This window comes from Fundulus heteroclitus, chromosome 22, assembly GCF_011125445.2.
Source record: "Fundulus heteroclitus isolate FHET01 chromosome 22, MU-UCD_Fhet_4.1, whole genome shotgun sequence".
Classification (NCBI taxonomy): Eukaryota; Metazoa; Chordata; class Actinopteri; order Cyprinodontiformes; family Fundulidae; genus Fundulus; species Fundulus heteroclitus.
In genome coordinates, this window is record NC_046382.1 from 28,906,325 (window position 1) to 28,922,753 (window position 16,429).

The 16,429-nt window shown below is 40.5% G+C and overlaps 1 protein-coding gene across 1 annotated transcript in view; it reads left to right on the top strand.

Annotated features, from left to right (window-relative positions):
• pgbd5 (piggyBac transposable element derived 5) overlaps positions 1 to 1,839 on the top strand; it is a 31,093-nt gene extending 29,254 nt beyond the window's left edge. The window contains exon 7 of the mRNA XM_012864035.3: positions 613 to 1,839. Within this exon, the coding sequence (XP_012719489.3) occupies positions 613 to 808 (196 nt within the window). The 3' untranslated portion in view covers positions 809 to 1,839. The remainder of the gene's footprint in view (positions 1 to 612) is intronic.
• Positions 1,840 to 16,429: the final 14,590 nt, after the last annotated feature.

Consider the following 16,429-nt stretch of genomic DNA (forward strand, 5'->3'; position numbering starts at 1 on the left):
AAGACATCCTTTTGACGGAACTGCAATTCAAATATTGCAGCCATGACCAAACAACATTATTTGATCTCATACTGTGTAGATGCTTTACTCACCTCAGGATGCTAGATGCTTGAAACTGAACGGGAAAATAATAGGGAAAATAAATGCATCACTTTCTGTTTTTGATTAATTCGGCTAACAATCTGACCACTTAGGGGGACACTCATGGAGCGTTCATTTTCCATTCCCAGTTGATAATTTGCTCCTTTAGTATGAAAAGGCGATGAAACAAGATGGTGAGTTCACAAAAAAGTAACATACTTCAAAACATTGGAAAATTCTCTATCCTAGATTCCAATGTATACGAATAATTCATAACGGGAACAGATCAAAAGATATGCATGTTTTAATGACGCAAACAAAATCCTATTGTTTAGTCCTAATAGATCTGCCTAAAAGGTGCGTTGCAAAACCTCAACCTACAAGATTTAAAAAAAAAAAAGCAATGTAAACAGCAGCTCCATGCAAAAGCAACTAAACAATATGTACATAGAAACAATTAACTGTATCTATAATTTTTCAGTGTTTGGGGTGAACTTTCTTGTGTTTTTTTCATGTATCTCTGTCTTATAGATATTTTATCTTCCATAAGCCCAACAAGACTTGGCAGCAGGTGTTCTGGTTAAGCATCAGCATCGCCATCAACAACGCGTACATCCTTTACAAGATGTCCGACGCCTACGCCGTCAAGCGCTACAGCCGAGCGCAGTTCGGAGAGAGACTGGTCAGGGAGCTGCTGGATCTGGACGACTGCTCCCCCACGCAGTGAGAAGAAAGCAGGAGGAGGAGGAGGAGGATGAAGACAGAAATACAATCTCTCCCACGTGTTAATCTCCACTTGGTTGTACAGACCTCCTGGGTCTGTGTCAGTGTGCCAAGCTCCCGTCTTTCTCCCCGGTAGTTCATTTCAGCCCCTGTAAATATTCACTAACACACAACTGCACTGTATGCATAATTAAGAGCCACCTGGGGCAGTTCCCCTGCCTCAGCTGCTACTGTTAAACCACACATATCTGTGTCAGCAGGTATCAGTCACTTATGTGTCAGCAGAAGCAGTGATGAAGCAAGAAACAGCCAAATGAGTAGGATTTCACTCAGAAATGATGTCACCTTAAAGTTTTTAGTCATATCAAAGAGGTATACTGTATAACAATTTATTAAGCCTGAATCAAACTAAAGATATCTTTAAAAAAAAAAAAAAAAACTTGTTTTAAAAAAACAAAAAACACCTGACACCTTGTACCAGAATCCGAGTAAACACGACACACTGCATGCTTCGAGAACGTAGATTGTAACGTTTGTGTTGTTAAGTGTGAAAAAGATTTTAGCTCCAGGTGAGCTGTGAACTAATTGTGTGTGTGTGTGTGTGCGCGTGTGTGTAAGTAGAACTGCCATTTGCGTGTCTGATGTTGAGCCTGAGGATGGAAACGTGTGACGCCAGTGACTCAAACGTGCCGTGCCGCTGCACACCATGTTCGCCAGAGGAGCACCGTCAGTACAAAGCCGTGCCTCGCGCAGCACTTTGCCCATCTCCCCGTCTCAACTGCCCGCTTAAAAAAAAATATTAAAAAAAGTCCAGACAATAAAGCCATAAAGTTCCCTCTGAACTTTTTCTCTTTTTTTTATTCTCTTCACGGCAAAAAAACAAAACAAAAAATAATATAACAAAAGATAAATTCATACAGTGCCTTGCAAAAGAGTTAATACTGCATGAACTTTCCCTCCAGTATCACCTGTTGCTTAGATGTCACGATTCACGATTGATCCAAAAGCATCTTGAAGACTATTCTGATCACGGCACCCCCACTGTATAAAAAAAAACAAAAAAAAAACATGGTGGCAGCAGCAACATGCTGTGTGGAGGCGGGTTTTTTCTTTTCAGAATGGGAAGGTGGAAAATGTAAATGAAGAGAAAACCTGTTAGAGGCTCCAAAAGCCTTGACACTGGGGGGCAGGGGGTTGACCCTCCACCAAACCCGAGTTGCACCGGAACGGATCAGATCGAAGCATATTCTTGACAAAGCTCAGCCATTAATCCAACAGAGAATCTGTGGCATGACTTGGTACCGACGCTCGCAGGCGCTCTCCATCCATGCTGACTGAGCGTGATCCATTTTCCTGAGAAGGAGCGAAAGATTTTCTGTCTCTGTCTTTTGCACAAGCATAGCCCAAACGTGCTAACTCTGTAGAGCTGCATATAAATCGGTCCCATTTTTCATTTTTTGTTTCTTTTATTATTGAAAACCGTATACCCTTTGCTTCACAGTTTATACGTTTGTGTTGGTTTACTGCAGTAAAACCTCAGTAAAGCGGCCTTGAGATGTGATGACGTGAAAAGACGCAAGCGATAGGGATACTTTTGCAGGGCACTGTATGCTTTTATTTTAGAGGTTAACTGAGTAATTAAATTAAGGGATAGCTGCTACAGTTGCTTTTCTTGGCTGTTCCTATTCCTTTACGTGTCTTTTTCTTCTTCATCAATCCCTTTATTACATCGATTCCAATTATGTTGTTCATCCAACTAAACATTAGACCCCGCCCCACCCTTCTTTTTGGGAGGAGTGGATTGCTCCATCTGCATCACAGTGAAGCGTAACTGAGTTTTAGAGGGCAGGAAACGTCCGAGTGCTCCAGCGTTGCCAGGCACTGAGTACAGACTTGGCCGCCGTTCAGGGCTCTGTTTGGATAGTGATGTCGGGATTTACTGTGAAAGCAGGTGGGTAGAAATAAGTCTAGAAGCAATCAGGTTAGAGCCGGGATGACGAGAGACGAGGTTTGACATTGATGTGGCATAACAAAAATTATGTAAGTATAACGGCAGCTTATATAAATAAAAAAATGCTCTGATAATTCATGAAATCCCCTTTTTTTTATAAGTCAAATCTGTCGTTGTGCGCATCCTGTGGCATCATTTCTCTTTGGAGAAGTCACCTTCTCTTCGTCCGAGCTTAAACCGCTCCGCGCCGCTGTCCGGGGAACGGCTCATCTTGCCCCGGCTAAACATGGTGGGGCTTTGTTCCTGTTGTTATGCTGGAAAACCTTCTGACGACTTTTTATATGTGTGAAAAGTTGTGTCGTGAGCATGGTTTGGTGTGTGAATACGTGTTACAGTGATACGACAGCATTCGTCGGGTGATTCACCGCCAGGGCTCATGCACTCTGAAAGCTGTACAGTAAGTACAAAACAAAAAAAAATCAAAAAATACATTGTGTAGGTCAGAAATGTGTATATATAGGTAGAGAAATGAAATGAGTAATATATATGTGAAAATACCCAAATGACTAAAGAGTGAAAAGGAATTACAGCCCTGTCTGTCCGTCTTTTGGTTCCATGTCAAAGATCACTCTGTCCACTCAGACTTTTGTTTTTATTCTTTCACTAATCCAAGTCATTGCTGTTGTTCCTCTTGTGCGTGTGAACTGCTGAACTTTGTCAATGACTGTGTTTGACCACTGTTCACCACCAACTAACACTGTTGATCCGAGGGTGCACATCCCTCCTGCCACATGTCTGTCACCTCCTGATTTTAATACAATGTTTGATATCACGTCATGGCGACTGTTTTCACTCGACTGCAGAAAAACGTGGATCTGATATAAAGCCGAAAGGTTCGGTATACCCCCATGTCTGCACATGAAAGGGATGGAAGAAACACACTCCTGTCTGCAAAAGTATTTGGACCCCTTGAACTGGATCATTTGCCACGTTGCCACCTCAACCTTCAGTGTATTTTACAGTGATAAAATGGGATGGGCCGACTCAAAGTAGTGCATAATTGAGAAGTGAAAGGAAAATGGTGAATGATTATTATATATATATATATATATATATATATATATATATATATATATATATATATATATATATATATATATATATATATATATATATATATATATATATATATATAAATAAATAAATAAAAAAAAATCTGGCATGCATTTTAATTCATCCATTGAGTCAATCCAGCTGCAATCACCTGCTGCAATTACAGCTGCAAAAATTCTTCGTCACTGCTTTGCAAATCTAGAGATGGACATTTTTGCCCATTCTTCTTTGCAAACAAGTTGTAATTCTGTCAGACTGGATGCCGGGCATCTTTGAAGATTCACTTTTCACGTTCTGCTACAGATTCCTGCTTAGATTTAGTGCTGGACCGTGTTGTTGAAAGTTGAATCTCTGCCCCAGTCTCCAGAGTCATGACCTTGACCAGAGTTTGTTCCAGGAGTGCCCTGCGTTGAGGCTCTTTCACCTTGCCATCAATTCTGATCAGCTTCCCTGTCTCTAGCCAAAGAAATAAAGCATCCCCACAGCGTGATGTGGCCAGCAACGTGTTTTTTCTTATTGGGTTAGTCTACCATAAAGGCCAGATGTGCAGCACTAATAGCTGTTCGGTTAACATATTTTTACCAATGAGCTCTAGATCTATGCAGCTCCTCCAGAGTCCTTTTAGGCCTCATGGGAACTTCCCTGACTAATGCTCTCCATTCCCTGCCTGTAAGTTTATTCCAGGGGTCTGGATCTCCAGTCCTCAGTTTGCAGGTGTCTTGCACGTTTGAGGTGTTCCACCTTCTCAGCATGCCATGAAGTTCTGCAGAGGTCAGGTAATGAACCATTCATTTGAAGGTATGTTTAACCAGAGAAGCATCTAAAACAGGACAGCGGTCCCTGAGGTCTTACATGAGACTGCAGTGGTTTAAGGTGGATAGTCAAGTTTTTGTAGGTTGGCAGCTGTGCAATACCCATCCCCTTTCCAGATGCTGAATTAAGCGTCGGTCCATGAGATTTTCAAAGCGTATGATACTGTTTTATAAACTAGCCCTGCATTAAACTTCTCCACAACTTTATCCCTGGCCGTTGTGCTGTGTCTTCTGGTCTTTCTGATGCTGTTCGCTAATGTTCTGTATTTTGATTAATCATTAATCTTTTTTTTTTTTTTTTTTTTGCCTTGGCTACACAATTATGCACTACTTCATAATGGTTTATTTCAATAAAATAAAATTTTGTGGTTGGAACACGATTAAAAATAGAAAATTTAAATTGTTTCATGGGACTGAAAAGTTTTGCAAGGCACTGTCTATGAACACTTTAAATCTGCTAATGAGACCTGTATATCTCAATAGAAGCCTTAACCTGTTCTAATAGAAGCATGTTAGGTTTGACTGAATGTTACAAAGGTTTGGTTCCATTTGACTCATGATAAAGTTACTATGGGGGAGTTGGGGGTTTAATTTCCCTGCAATACTCCTGTATAAAATTAAAATGTCGTATTTTTCTGTGCACCGTTGCACTCCAGAGCAGTGCTTCCCAAACTGTTCCAGCTTCAGACCCGTGGAGTGAAACCACATGGGTTAGGGCAGCATCAGCAACATTAATATGCGTCTGTGACTGATGTATAAAATATAATATAGCAGGCCTAAGATATAATTAAACAATAATTCAAATTCAATAAAAAATTCAATAGAGTATTTTTTAATTGAATTTTTCTATTTATTTATTTATTTGCTCTTAAAATATATTCTGTGTTGCCAAGGATTTTACCATGCGACATCTGGAGATCATCCCCCTCAGCGTTTTACTATCCACTCATCCCACCTTTGGCATTTACTGCCGCTAGAGGAAACCTGATGTCTGTGCAGTTTGAGGAAAAGTTGATTAGTGGAAGAAGCAACTAAAGACCAAACCGTTTCCCACTTTTGGACTTTCTCTGGTACTAAGTTCCTGAATATTAAATTTAGGGGAAAGTAACAAAAATTTTTAGGGTAAAAAACAAAATAAAGTCTGAATCCCCCTGTTTATTATACAACGCCTTTCCGACATGCATAATAAAAATCATGGATGCTTTGTGAATTTCTACCAATAAACTGAAGCGCCTGCTAGAAGGCATCATGTCAGAAGGACCTTGTTTCTTCATTGAACTCCACTTTAGTGATCCTCACTGCCATCATGAGTTTACCAAGAAAGATTGAGCGGTAAATATAAATGAATAGGACAGATGCGTAAAATGGGCACCTAATCTGCATCTGATGTGGATGTCACTGAGTTTATTTTATCAATCTACTTATCTGGTCCAGCATTCAATACTCTGTCCAAAGCTAATTCACAGGGGGCTTTGTAAACCACGGTTGCTTAGCGACAATATTCATGAGGCTGAACAAAGGTCAGTTTTTAAAGTTTTGCTTTCATTAAATGAAATATCACCCCTGCTGCAAAAAGAGAGCAGAGCAGCATCATGTTGCCTCCTATTCATCATGATCCAGAAGAGATCCTGCTAATAATAGTATCGCAGCCATGTGGACAAAAACCATGAAGTCTTTACATTTCTGGAGTTATTTACAGTGTTGTGGTAAGTTTTAAAAGCAGAAATATCTTTCTGTATTTTTTCTTTCTTTTTATTCTTACTTTAGGATTCATTCTATATAACAGCATTCAAACGTCTCTTCTGTTGATTATGTTTTTGCAGTAGTTAAGCACAAGTTCATGTAAATGAATAAAAACGGAAATGTTCTATACAAAAATAAAAAAATATATGATGCCAGAGGAGATCACGCTCTCCACAACAGACTTCTAGAAGACCTGCAGCATCTTTCTGCAAACCCTAAAGGACCTGAGGAAGCACAGTTTGCTCTGCCTCTTCCTGTAGACAGCTTCACGGTAGCGTCTCCAGTCCACCTGTAAGGCAGACACCGGCTTAGGATGTACAGAAAAAAATAAGTGACGTGAAACATGAGCACACCAGACTTTTTTATTTACAGGTTTTTGTTTGTTTTCTTTTGGGGGCGGGGGGGTTAATGCATAAGAGCATGCAAAAGATGAAAGTAAATAGCAGAAGTAAGGAGATATTTTTTTGTGCAGTGATCTTCAGGCTTCATTTACGGACAAGTGCTATCTGATGTTCCTGTGAATAAAAGTGTGCAAATAGGCAATAACAGTAGTGTGATTGTAACATGTGATGGTGCGCAAACTTCTCAGCAGGGGGCGCTAGCCCTCGCAGCTCTTGGAAAGAAGCTGTTCCTGACTTCTACGTCTTGATTTGATGCTTCTGAAGCGTTTACCTGATGTGACAGGGGCTAACAGCGAGGTATTTCTACTCCTTCACCGCCTCCACTTCTTCTCCCATAATAGTGTTGGACCTCATCCTATTTCTCCTGAAATCTACAATCATCCCCCTTCATTTATTCACAGAGTACGGTCCCCTGCGGTGCTCCTGTGCTGCTGACCACCTGGTTAGACAAACAACCCTTCACTCTCTCAAACGGTGGTCTGTTTGTCAGGTAGTCTCTGATCCAGGTGATTGTTGAGGCCTCCACCTGAGTCTTCTGGAGATTCGGACAAATCAAATCAGACTGAATTGTGTTAAATGTGCTAAATCAATGAACATGATCCTCATAGAGCTGTCTGTCTTGTCTGAATGAGAGTGGGTTTCTTGAAGCAAGTGTGTAACTCCACGGCGATAAGAAAACTGCAAGGGGTCCTGAGAGCTGCCTGTCTGTTTACTCCGGTGGGTCAACAGGAGCCTCTCTAGGACCTTCAGGGTGTGGATGTCAGGGCAACAGGTGTAAAGACATTAAGGACGGATGGGTGAGTTTTCATCAGTACCGTAACAATGCAGGAGGTCTGGAGCCTTCTCCTGGGTCAGAATAAGGTTAAAGAGGAGCTGTAGAATCCCAGAGAGCCTCGTTCTTCCTCTTCACCCAACTGCTACAGATGAAGAAATGGAAGGGGCAGGCAAACGGAGCATCAGCATCTTCTGATTTGGTTAAAAACAAACGTGCAGAAGCAGAAAGGGCGAATGGCTGAGATGGAAGCTAAAACATTTAAAGTGTGACAGGGAAGCTTTGTGTCCAAGGAAGGTGGGATATCTGTTTGGCTGTGGCTAGCAGAGGAGGACGCTGAGCTTGTTCCTGGACAGAACCTGTTGAAGAATGTGTCCAGACTCCTATCTGTCCTCCTGCTTGAAGCCGGTGGTCTTCTTCATCCCTGACCACTCGTCTCTTATGTTCTTCACCTGGAGCTCGCTCTCCATCGTCCTCCTATCTGCCTCCTTGTCTCTTATCTTGACTTTAGATTGCTTCTGTATACTCCTCAGTAATTCTTTCTCTCCCTCCCTGAAGGCTCTTCTTTTCTTTTCTTGTTCAAGAGCCTCTTCAGGTCTCAGCTGTTCCAGGGTTTGTTGTTGGGGAAGCATCTCACTGTTCTGGTGGGGATGGTGTTGTCCACGCCGAGGTTTAAGTAGTCGTTCCCACATTCAGTCAGGCATTGATGTCCTGTCCATGCGGCTGGCGCAGTGCATCCCAGGCTGTTCCCTTAAACGGCCCTGCGGGGCTTCTTTAGCTCCCTGTGACGATCTCCTCGCAGCTCTCTGCATTACAGGTTGCCTCTGGACAAGGGGTTTATATTCCAAGCAGAGAAAAACAAGCTTGTGATCTGGTTTGCCTAAAGGAGGAATTGCTTTAGAGAAGTATGAATCTTGGACACGCGCATAAAGCAAATCCATCAGTTTTCCTTTCTCTTGTAGAACAGCTACTGCGTCCACTGCGCCTCCTTTTCAAAACACCAGCTGAAATATTATTTTAGCTTTTGAGATGGTACTCAGCTCCCAGTTGCTAAAGAAAAACACCTTGTTGCTGTGGTTTTGCATCATAACAAATGTTATATCAGCTTCACAGCTTCCAATACCAGAGGGAATAATTGTCCAACTGAGCTATTTTCATCCACAAAAGAAGGAATTAAAGCTTATGAAAATAATATATTAGAATGAAAGTAGCTGCTACATTGAGCGCCATCATTCTTATATAAGATAACAGAAGATACTATTAGACCTAAGTGATATAACTCTCTGTATGGCTTAAGGTTGCAAAATAGTTCTGTCTATATTAAAACAGAATAATTAGTTTTTTTATTTTGACCTTGACATTTATTTGTGAATGGTCAACAACATTTTCCTCAAAAGGATGCCATAAATGCACCTGGTTTACAATACCTGCAAAGCCGTGTGGCAATTTGTTTTCAGGTGCGTACGACACACAGTCGTACACAAACTACCATCAGCTACACAAATAGTTCGCAACAATGCGAGATTCACAGCCAACACTAAAGACTTTTCACTGCTGGTTCATTTACAGCACTGTGAAAGAGTGTGTCACAAATGGGTTTTTTTTTTACGTCACAAATAAACACAAAGACATCTTAAGTACGTAAGTATGAAAGTAAGGACGTACGTAATTATGTAAGTATGCATGTATGTATATTTATATGGCACCATTCAAAATCACAAAGTGCTTCACAAAAGTCAGCAAAAGAAACTAATACAAAGCTCATTTAAATATATATATATATATATATATATATATATATATATATATATATATATATATATATATATATATATATATTAACTAGATTTTGAAAGAGAGCAGAGAGTCCACTGATCTCAAGTCCAAAGGAGGAGAGTTTCATAGACATATTTTTAAATAGACTGATAGTTTTTCTTTTTTTAGAGACAGATTTGAGACACATTCTATATTTTATCTGTAAATGTTTAGAATGCAATAATTTGCAGTGCTGTGAGAAAGCATTTACAGTTTCACAGATTTCCTTCTGTTGGTTTTATTCACATTTGAACGTTTCAGATCATCAAACAATTGATAAAAAAGGCTATCCAAACAAAATCAAATCTAAATCATGAATCAACCCTTTTTTTTGGTTCAGGCTCACCAGCCACTCTAAGAATCAGAAAATCTCTTAAATCCAACCTGTCTGGCAAGGTGAAGCAGGGTAAGTAATTTTTGAAGCCAACATATCATGCCCTTAATACAACAATTAAACAGGTGACAGATGAAGTCAATGACATCTGTGAGCCTGGAAGGGTCATTATTAACGCTCGTGACTCCCGTGAACAACAGATCAATAATTTATAAATGAAAAAAAAAAAAAGCTGGAACAGTGTGGCACGTTCGTGAGATTGGCCAGCCAACTAAAATCCCTCCCAAAATGCATCACCGGCTCATCTGTGGGGTCACAATAAACACAGAACAGCATCTTAAGCACTTTGGTAAAATACTAATCATTAGAGAGAGTGAGGGAAAAAAGGGAAACTGTCAGCTATGATTTAGCTCAAAGCAGTGGGGCAGGATTATTTAAACTTCTGGAAACTGCAGCTCTAATGAATTTTCCTTAAATCTAGCCAATAACAGGAGACGTAAAGACTTTAAATGATTCTCTGTCAATGATGTGTTTGCAGCATCTGCTCTGTCTGTGCTCTAAAACAGCCGTGCTGTTACGTGTAATGTGAAAGTGGCCCAGCAGAGGGCAGCAAATCGCCATTTCTCTTCCTCCTCCCCAGTCAGTCTATTGATCCCGACTGAGGTTAAACTGATTATAACTGGCCTGAGCATTACAGTGAGACTGTAACTGAATTATTTCCCTGCCTTATTGATGACATGCTCAATAACAGACTGTCCAGCTAAGCTCCTACGACTGGAGGTAACTTGACCTCTAGAAAAAAAAAGCAGTTTGGCAAAAAAAAAAAAAAAAAAAAGGCTTGTTTTTCCATCTTCAAAAGCTGAAGAAGCTTTCAAGGAAAATATTTTTCCTGCCTCCAACTGAGAGTGGTAGAGAAAGAGTGGGTGAGATAGAGAGAGGCGAGCGCTGAGGAGTGAAGCAGGTCTGATTCTCCCATGCCTTAAAGCAAGAATCACAAGGATTTGTAAAGAACAGGGAGGCCTGTGGTGAAGTTGCACAATGAGAAAGATCAGAGGAGCCGAGCGGCAGCTTGTTTCTGGGGTTCAAACAACCAATAACAGTTCCTGGGAACTGACACACAGGAGAAGTTGAATTAGAGGAGGTCACTTTGGGGGGGGGGAAAAAAGGGACTGCAGCAGCACCCAGACCTGCAGCAACAAGCTTTATTGATCTGAAGCACCGGCTGCATCACCTGAACCTCCTTAAGGAACGATCTCGTTTGTGCAGAGGTTGATTGGTGTTAGTTTTAAACGCAAAAAACAAGCAATTGGGACACCGCTACTGAGGGACGGCGACTGTTGCTGAAAGAAATAAACCAAAGCTGTGCTGGAATGAGGATGGACACACATGTGTAGTCTCACAGTTATGGTCATAGTTAACTGTCTCCTCTATGTTTAATATTATGAATTTAATTGGTTTACTATCAGTGTTATTTTTTTTTCCATCTGTCTACAATTAAGACCTAAAAGCACGCGGAAACAAAAGGAGGTCTTGATTTAATAAAGTGAGAGCTGAACAAATAATGGAATAAATTCAACTTTGTCGTGGCAAAGCAAGAGTAAAGAAGACATATTTAGCTGAACGTGTGCTGCTCTAGTTTTACACTGGCTCTTGAAGGTTTTCAGGGTACTGTTGCAGAGACAGCAGCAGAACAAAGGAGATATCGTCATGTGTTGGACAGGTGGACTGTCAAAGAAAGGGTTATCCTGAAAACTCTGCCAAACATGTCTTCGGAAACAAGAATGTGAGAACACAGGATATAAGATGGGCGAAAACCCCATTTTAAAGGTGCGACCCTCCATTCTGAATTATAGTCGGGTCATTATATTCAGATGAAAAAAAGCAGAACATTCAGAACCAGAGATCGGAGCCCTTTTTAGTTGGCTCTGAGTTTTAACTAATTTAAGGTCTGTGCTTGATTTCTAGGGTCTAAGAAAAGTCATCAGCCAACAACCAGATGCAGATGTGTTGTGACCCAAATTGCATTTCGGATTAACTGTCTGCTGTCTGTCTGTCTTTGAATCTGCTCATCTTTGACAAGACAAAGTCAAAGAATCCTGACTGGTATCAGAACACGCTGCAGACGGGCCCAACCTTTATTTTCTGCATCGTTAGAAGAGATGAAACAAGAGAAACTGAAAGTGTCTCGTTGAAAAACCATTAAATACTGAACATTTGAACTGCTATGATTATGAATTATTAAAATAAAATAGACTATGATGCACATATGTATGTAGTGAGAATTGATTAAATGTCCCACTTTTGAACATCCATGGGGCAAGAAAGAAGAAAGCTCAAAATGTCCACTTACACCCCTTTGAACCTTACGTTAGTCACCACAATAAGTGGAACTTTTCTCTTTTAAGTCACCTCTTATTTTCTGTTTATTTCTGTCTTTTTTTCGTCGTCTTGACATTCCTGTCACATGTTCTTTGTTTCGTGGAAACTGTTCACTTCAGGGGCTTTTTAACCTCTCGTTTTTCTTCATTCCTACTCAGATTTGATGTTCTTCTTAGGCATTGCCACGGCGGCTGAGCTAGTCTGTCTGCCTTTGTTCTTTCTGGCTTGAGACTTGAACATGTCAAATAAATGTAAGCTTTTCAGGACTGTAGCGTTGGTATGTTTTAGATCTTGACCGTAACCACCTAATTTGTCATTTTAGTGTAAAAACGGGAGGAGACAAATGATGAATTTAGTTGAAAAACCTGCTTGAAGACGTGTTTCGTTGCACAGGTATGTGGTCTCTCTCAAATACTTGGTCTCGTTTGTCCCATCTTTGAGAACACCTTGTAATTTTGGACTTTGGATATACTTTAGTTTTTGTGTCAACAAATCGTTGGATACCAACAAGAAATTGCAGTTGTTATGATTTTTTTAACCGCTTTGCTCAAAATTGTGTGCTTATTTTCTGATTCTCTTTCGCTGTGACAGCCAGTATTTGGCTGTTATGTTTATAGAGTAAAAGGTCTTCAAATAAATATACAAAGTGTGTAGGAGCACCATCTAATGCTAAAATTGCTAATTGAATTGCTTGTCGTCATTTCAGCTTTTAACTTTCTGTTCTCTCTCTTTTTCTCTTCATAGTAGGTACACCTGGTCTGGAATACTGTTAGCTGTGAAATCATCCAGGGAAGACAGATTACCCGCTATTACCATTTAATGTAGAACAGATTCTTGGATCAATGTGTGCTTCTTTACTTGTTTGTCTCTCTTATTGTGTCTCTGCTCTGTCTTCTGTAACCCGGTCGAGGGTTAGAGAAGACAGAGGCAGATAGAGGTAGATGACCGTTCACACTAAGCCTGATGACCGTTCACACTGAGCCTGGTTCTGATGGAGAGTTTTCCTTCCTGTTAAAGGGGAGTTTTTCTTTCCACTGTCGCTTTATGCTTGCTCAGTATGAGGGATTGCAGCAAAGCCGTGTACAATGGAGACGACTCTCCCTGTAGCTCTACGCTCTTTCAGGAGGAGTGAATGCTGCTTGTCAAGACTTGATGCAATCTACAGTATTGGGTTTTCTTAGATAGGAAACTTTTTTGACCAATCTGTATAATCTCACCCAATATGTATAATCTGATTGAATTTGATTTGAGATGACATGTTTCATGAATCGGCGCTATATAAATAAAATTGAATTGAATTGAATTAAACTTGTACTTAAGCACATTTGTTCTAAATGCAGGCAAAATATCCCACGCTCATAAAGATAGTTTTAGAGCGAACTCACTGGAGCCACAGCCTGAAATGTTCTGTCAGAAAATGTAGCAGACGCATTTTAATTCTCATTTAACTTATAAAGTTGATCAGACTGTATAGGAGCTGTCGACTGGTGACTTCCTGCTGTTTCCTGGGGGTATGAACACAGAGGCTCGTTTCTCTTAGAGACTCTTTGAAAAGGGGAAAAAAACAAGAAAACAGGCCATCTATTTAAAGCCAGTGTGTAATGATCTTAAGAAGCCATGAAATTGCTAGCTGCTCAATTAAATGTGCACATCTTTACAGTAAGAGCAATAATAAATAAATAAATATGTTTCTTGTGTGAGACTGTAGTGCTGCAATTATTGATTAATTTGTTTTACAAATCTTTTTCCAGGCCTACCAATAAATGTGAAGGTTGCTGTAAAACATACTTGTGTGAACAAGTTTTGCATGTATTAAATAAAAAAGAAAATGGTGCAATTCTTTTATTGGACTTTTTGTGTGCTTACCTCATATTAAGTGGCACGCCAAGTGACAAATGTAACTACATTTTTGAATGCTTCAGATTAATTTTATATACACACAAACATACAGTTTATGTGTCATTGGACAGATGTTACGTCATTAAAACGTAATTGTAAAACAAAAGGATTTTTTTTATTTATTTTTTTTGTAAATAAAGATCTAAATGTTAAGCCCCCTTTTACTTAACATCCCCAAATAAAACCCCAATGCACCTGATTGCAATCAGAAGGCACAGCAAACATGGAGAAAGAAGATGCTATGGTCATCCATTTTTGTGGAGGAAAAATCACCCCTGATCAAACGGTCCCAACGCTGAAACGTGGCGATGGCAGAATCATGCTGTGGGGACGCTTTCATGGTAAATGGACTGAAATTATGCGATGCCCTTCTACACACACTGACAAGTCCCCGATGCTGTTCTCTGCGGACCTAATTGTTTGTTGCAGTTTGGGCCTGTCCTATTTTGTGGATGAGCAAAACCACACAGTGATGGAAGAACACAGGAAAGACTGAATGATGGCAGCAGAGAAGATAGCCAGCCGCTCCTGCTTCTGCTTGAGTTCCCTCAGTAAGTACAGTCTCTGCTGGACCTTCTTCAGAACAGTGTCCGTGTGTGAGGACCATCTCAGGTCCCAACAAAGGGTGGTTCCTAAAACCTGATGTGATCCACAGTGGATAGTGTTGTTGAGTGTGGGGCTGTTTTCTGGATGTCCACTGTCATCTCCACAGTTTTGAGTTGGGTAAGCTGCATGTGATTCTGACCACACTGGTGGACCGGCTGATCCACTTCCTGTCTATATGTGGTCAATGTCCTGGATCTGACCACTGACAGTGGTGTCATCTGCAAACTTCTGGAGTTTCACAGACAGGTATGATGAGGTGCAAGCATTTGTGTACAGGGAGACGAGGAGTGGGGTGAGAACACATCCAAGGGGCGCGCCAGTCCTGATGTTTCTTAAGGCTGAAAAAGACATGTAACTTTGGTTGGAGGTTCATCTTCCAGTGAGACAATGACTCTAAACACAGTCAGCGCTACGATGGATGAGTTGATCCTGGTAAATTGATGCGTTAGAATGGACCAGTCAAAGTCCAGACCCCTGTCCATTTAACAATCGGTGTCAAGACCTTTTATGTTCACAGATGTTCTCTGTCCTATCCAACTGAGTTTGAGCTTTTTTGCATTTCCAAAAGCCTTGAGGATGTAAAAGGTGAGTTTTCAATTTTTATTTGTAATTTGTTCCTTCCACTTTCACATGTGTGCACTAATTTGCTCAGTCATTTATGTGAAATATTTAATAAAATACACGGTAGCCTGTGATTGTAATAAGGAAAAAAAAAAGAACATTTACTAAGGGTATGATTATCTTTTAAGGAGACTGTATTTAATTAAGAAGACCCTGCACACTGTAAAAATTTTTCTCCAGTGTAAATATATATCAAAGAGAAAATCTTAATCAGCTCCAAACAGCAAACTACTTGTTTGGGGAACCAAACGTACCAATTCATCGCATTCAGCCGAAGCTATTGAGACGGGCTATAAATCTAAGTTCTATTGTAAGTCGTGAAGGCTTATGAAACATTAGTCATCTGAAATGTAAAAGTGGCCTAACAATGGAGTTTCGTGAGAGAATGCTTTGCCAAGTTTATAACCTCTGTCTCCACAATGTCTGGAGTCTCCACCCTTCTTATGTGCAACGTTTGACACACTCTTTTAATCAAGCACTTAACCTTCACACTCACGCACACGTGCATGCACAAACACACACCTTCACTGTATGTTGTTGCCATGTAATCATTGGTCTAATGATCATATTTATAGTTTTCTTTGATATGGAGGGTTGTGACTGGATATATCTGGAGGGTTGTGTCTTGTCTTTGCCTGTGAAGGGTTGAGGCACAGTGCTAAGGGATTTGGTTGTAGAAGGAGCCAAGCAACACAAAAACATTTTCCATTACTGTGACTCGTTTTTTTTGTCCTGTTGGTTATATATTTATCTGTCAAAGAAAGGGCTGGATCCCAGACGATGTGGAATGATTAACCAGAGTCGTCGTGTTTTTTTTTTCTTTCTTTCTTTCTTTTTTCACACCCCTGCCGCGACAAGTTTGTAAAATGTCAACCACTCATATTATTTCACCAACAAGGCCTGTGGGCTGGGAGGGAGGCCCGTCCAGATAAGGGTGGACTTTTGACATAGACTAATTAGGCTCTTCTTATAAGTTGTTCTTTGCACAAAGGTGCGGAGAAACTCTCGGCAGGAGTCATGCAGTCGTTTTCCAGTCACATGGCATGAGTGAGTGTTAGAGACGGGATCTAACACTGAGCTGACATCTTTCCTGGTTGCCCCACCGTGACTCACAAGCTGGTTCTTAAAGATAGTGCCTTGCAAAAGTTGTCATAAGCCTTTCACTGAAGTTGAAGCTGC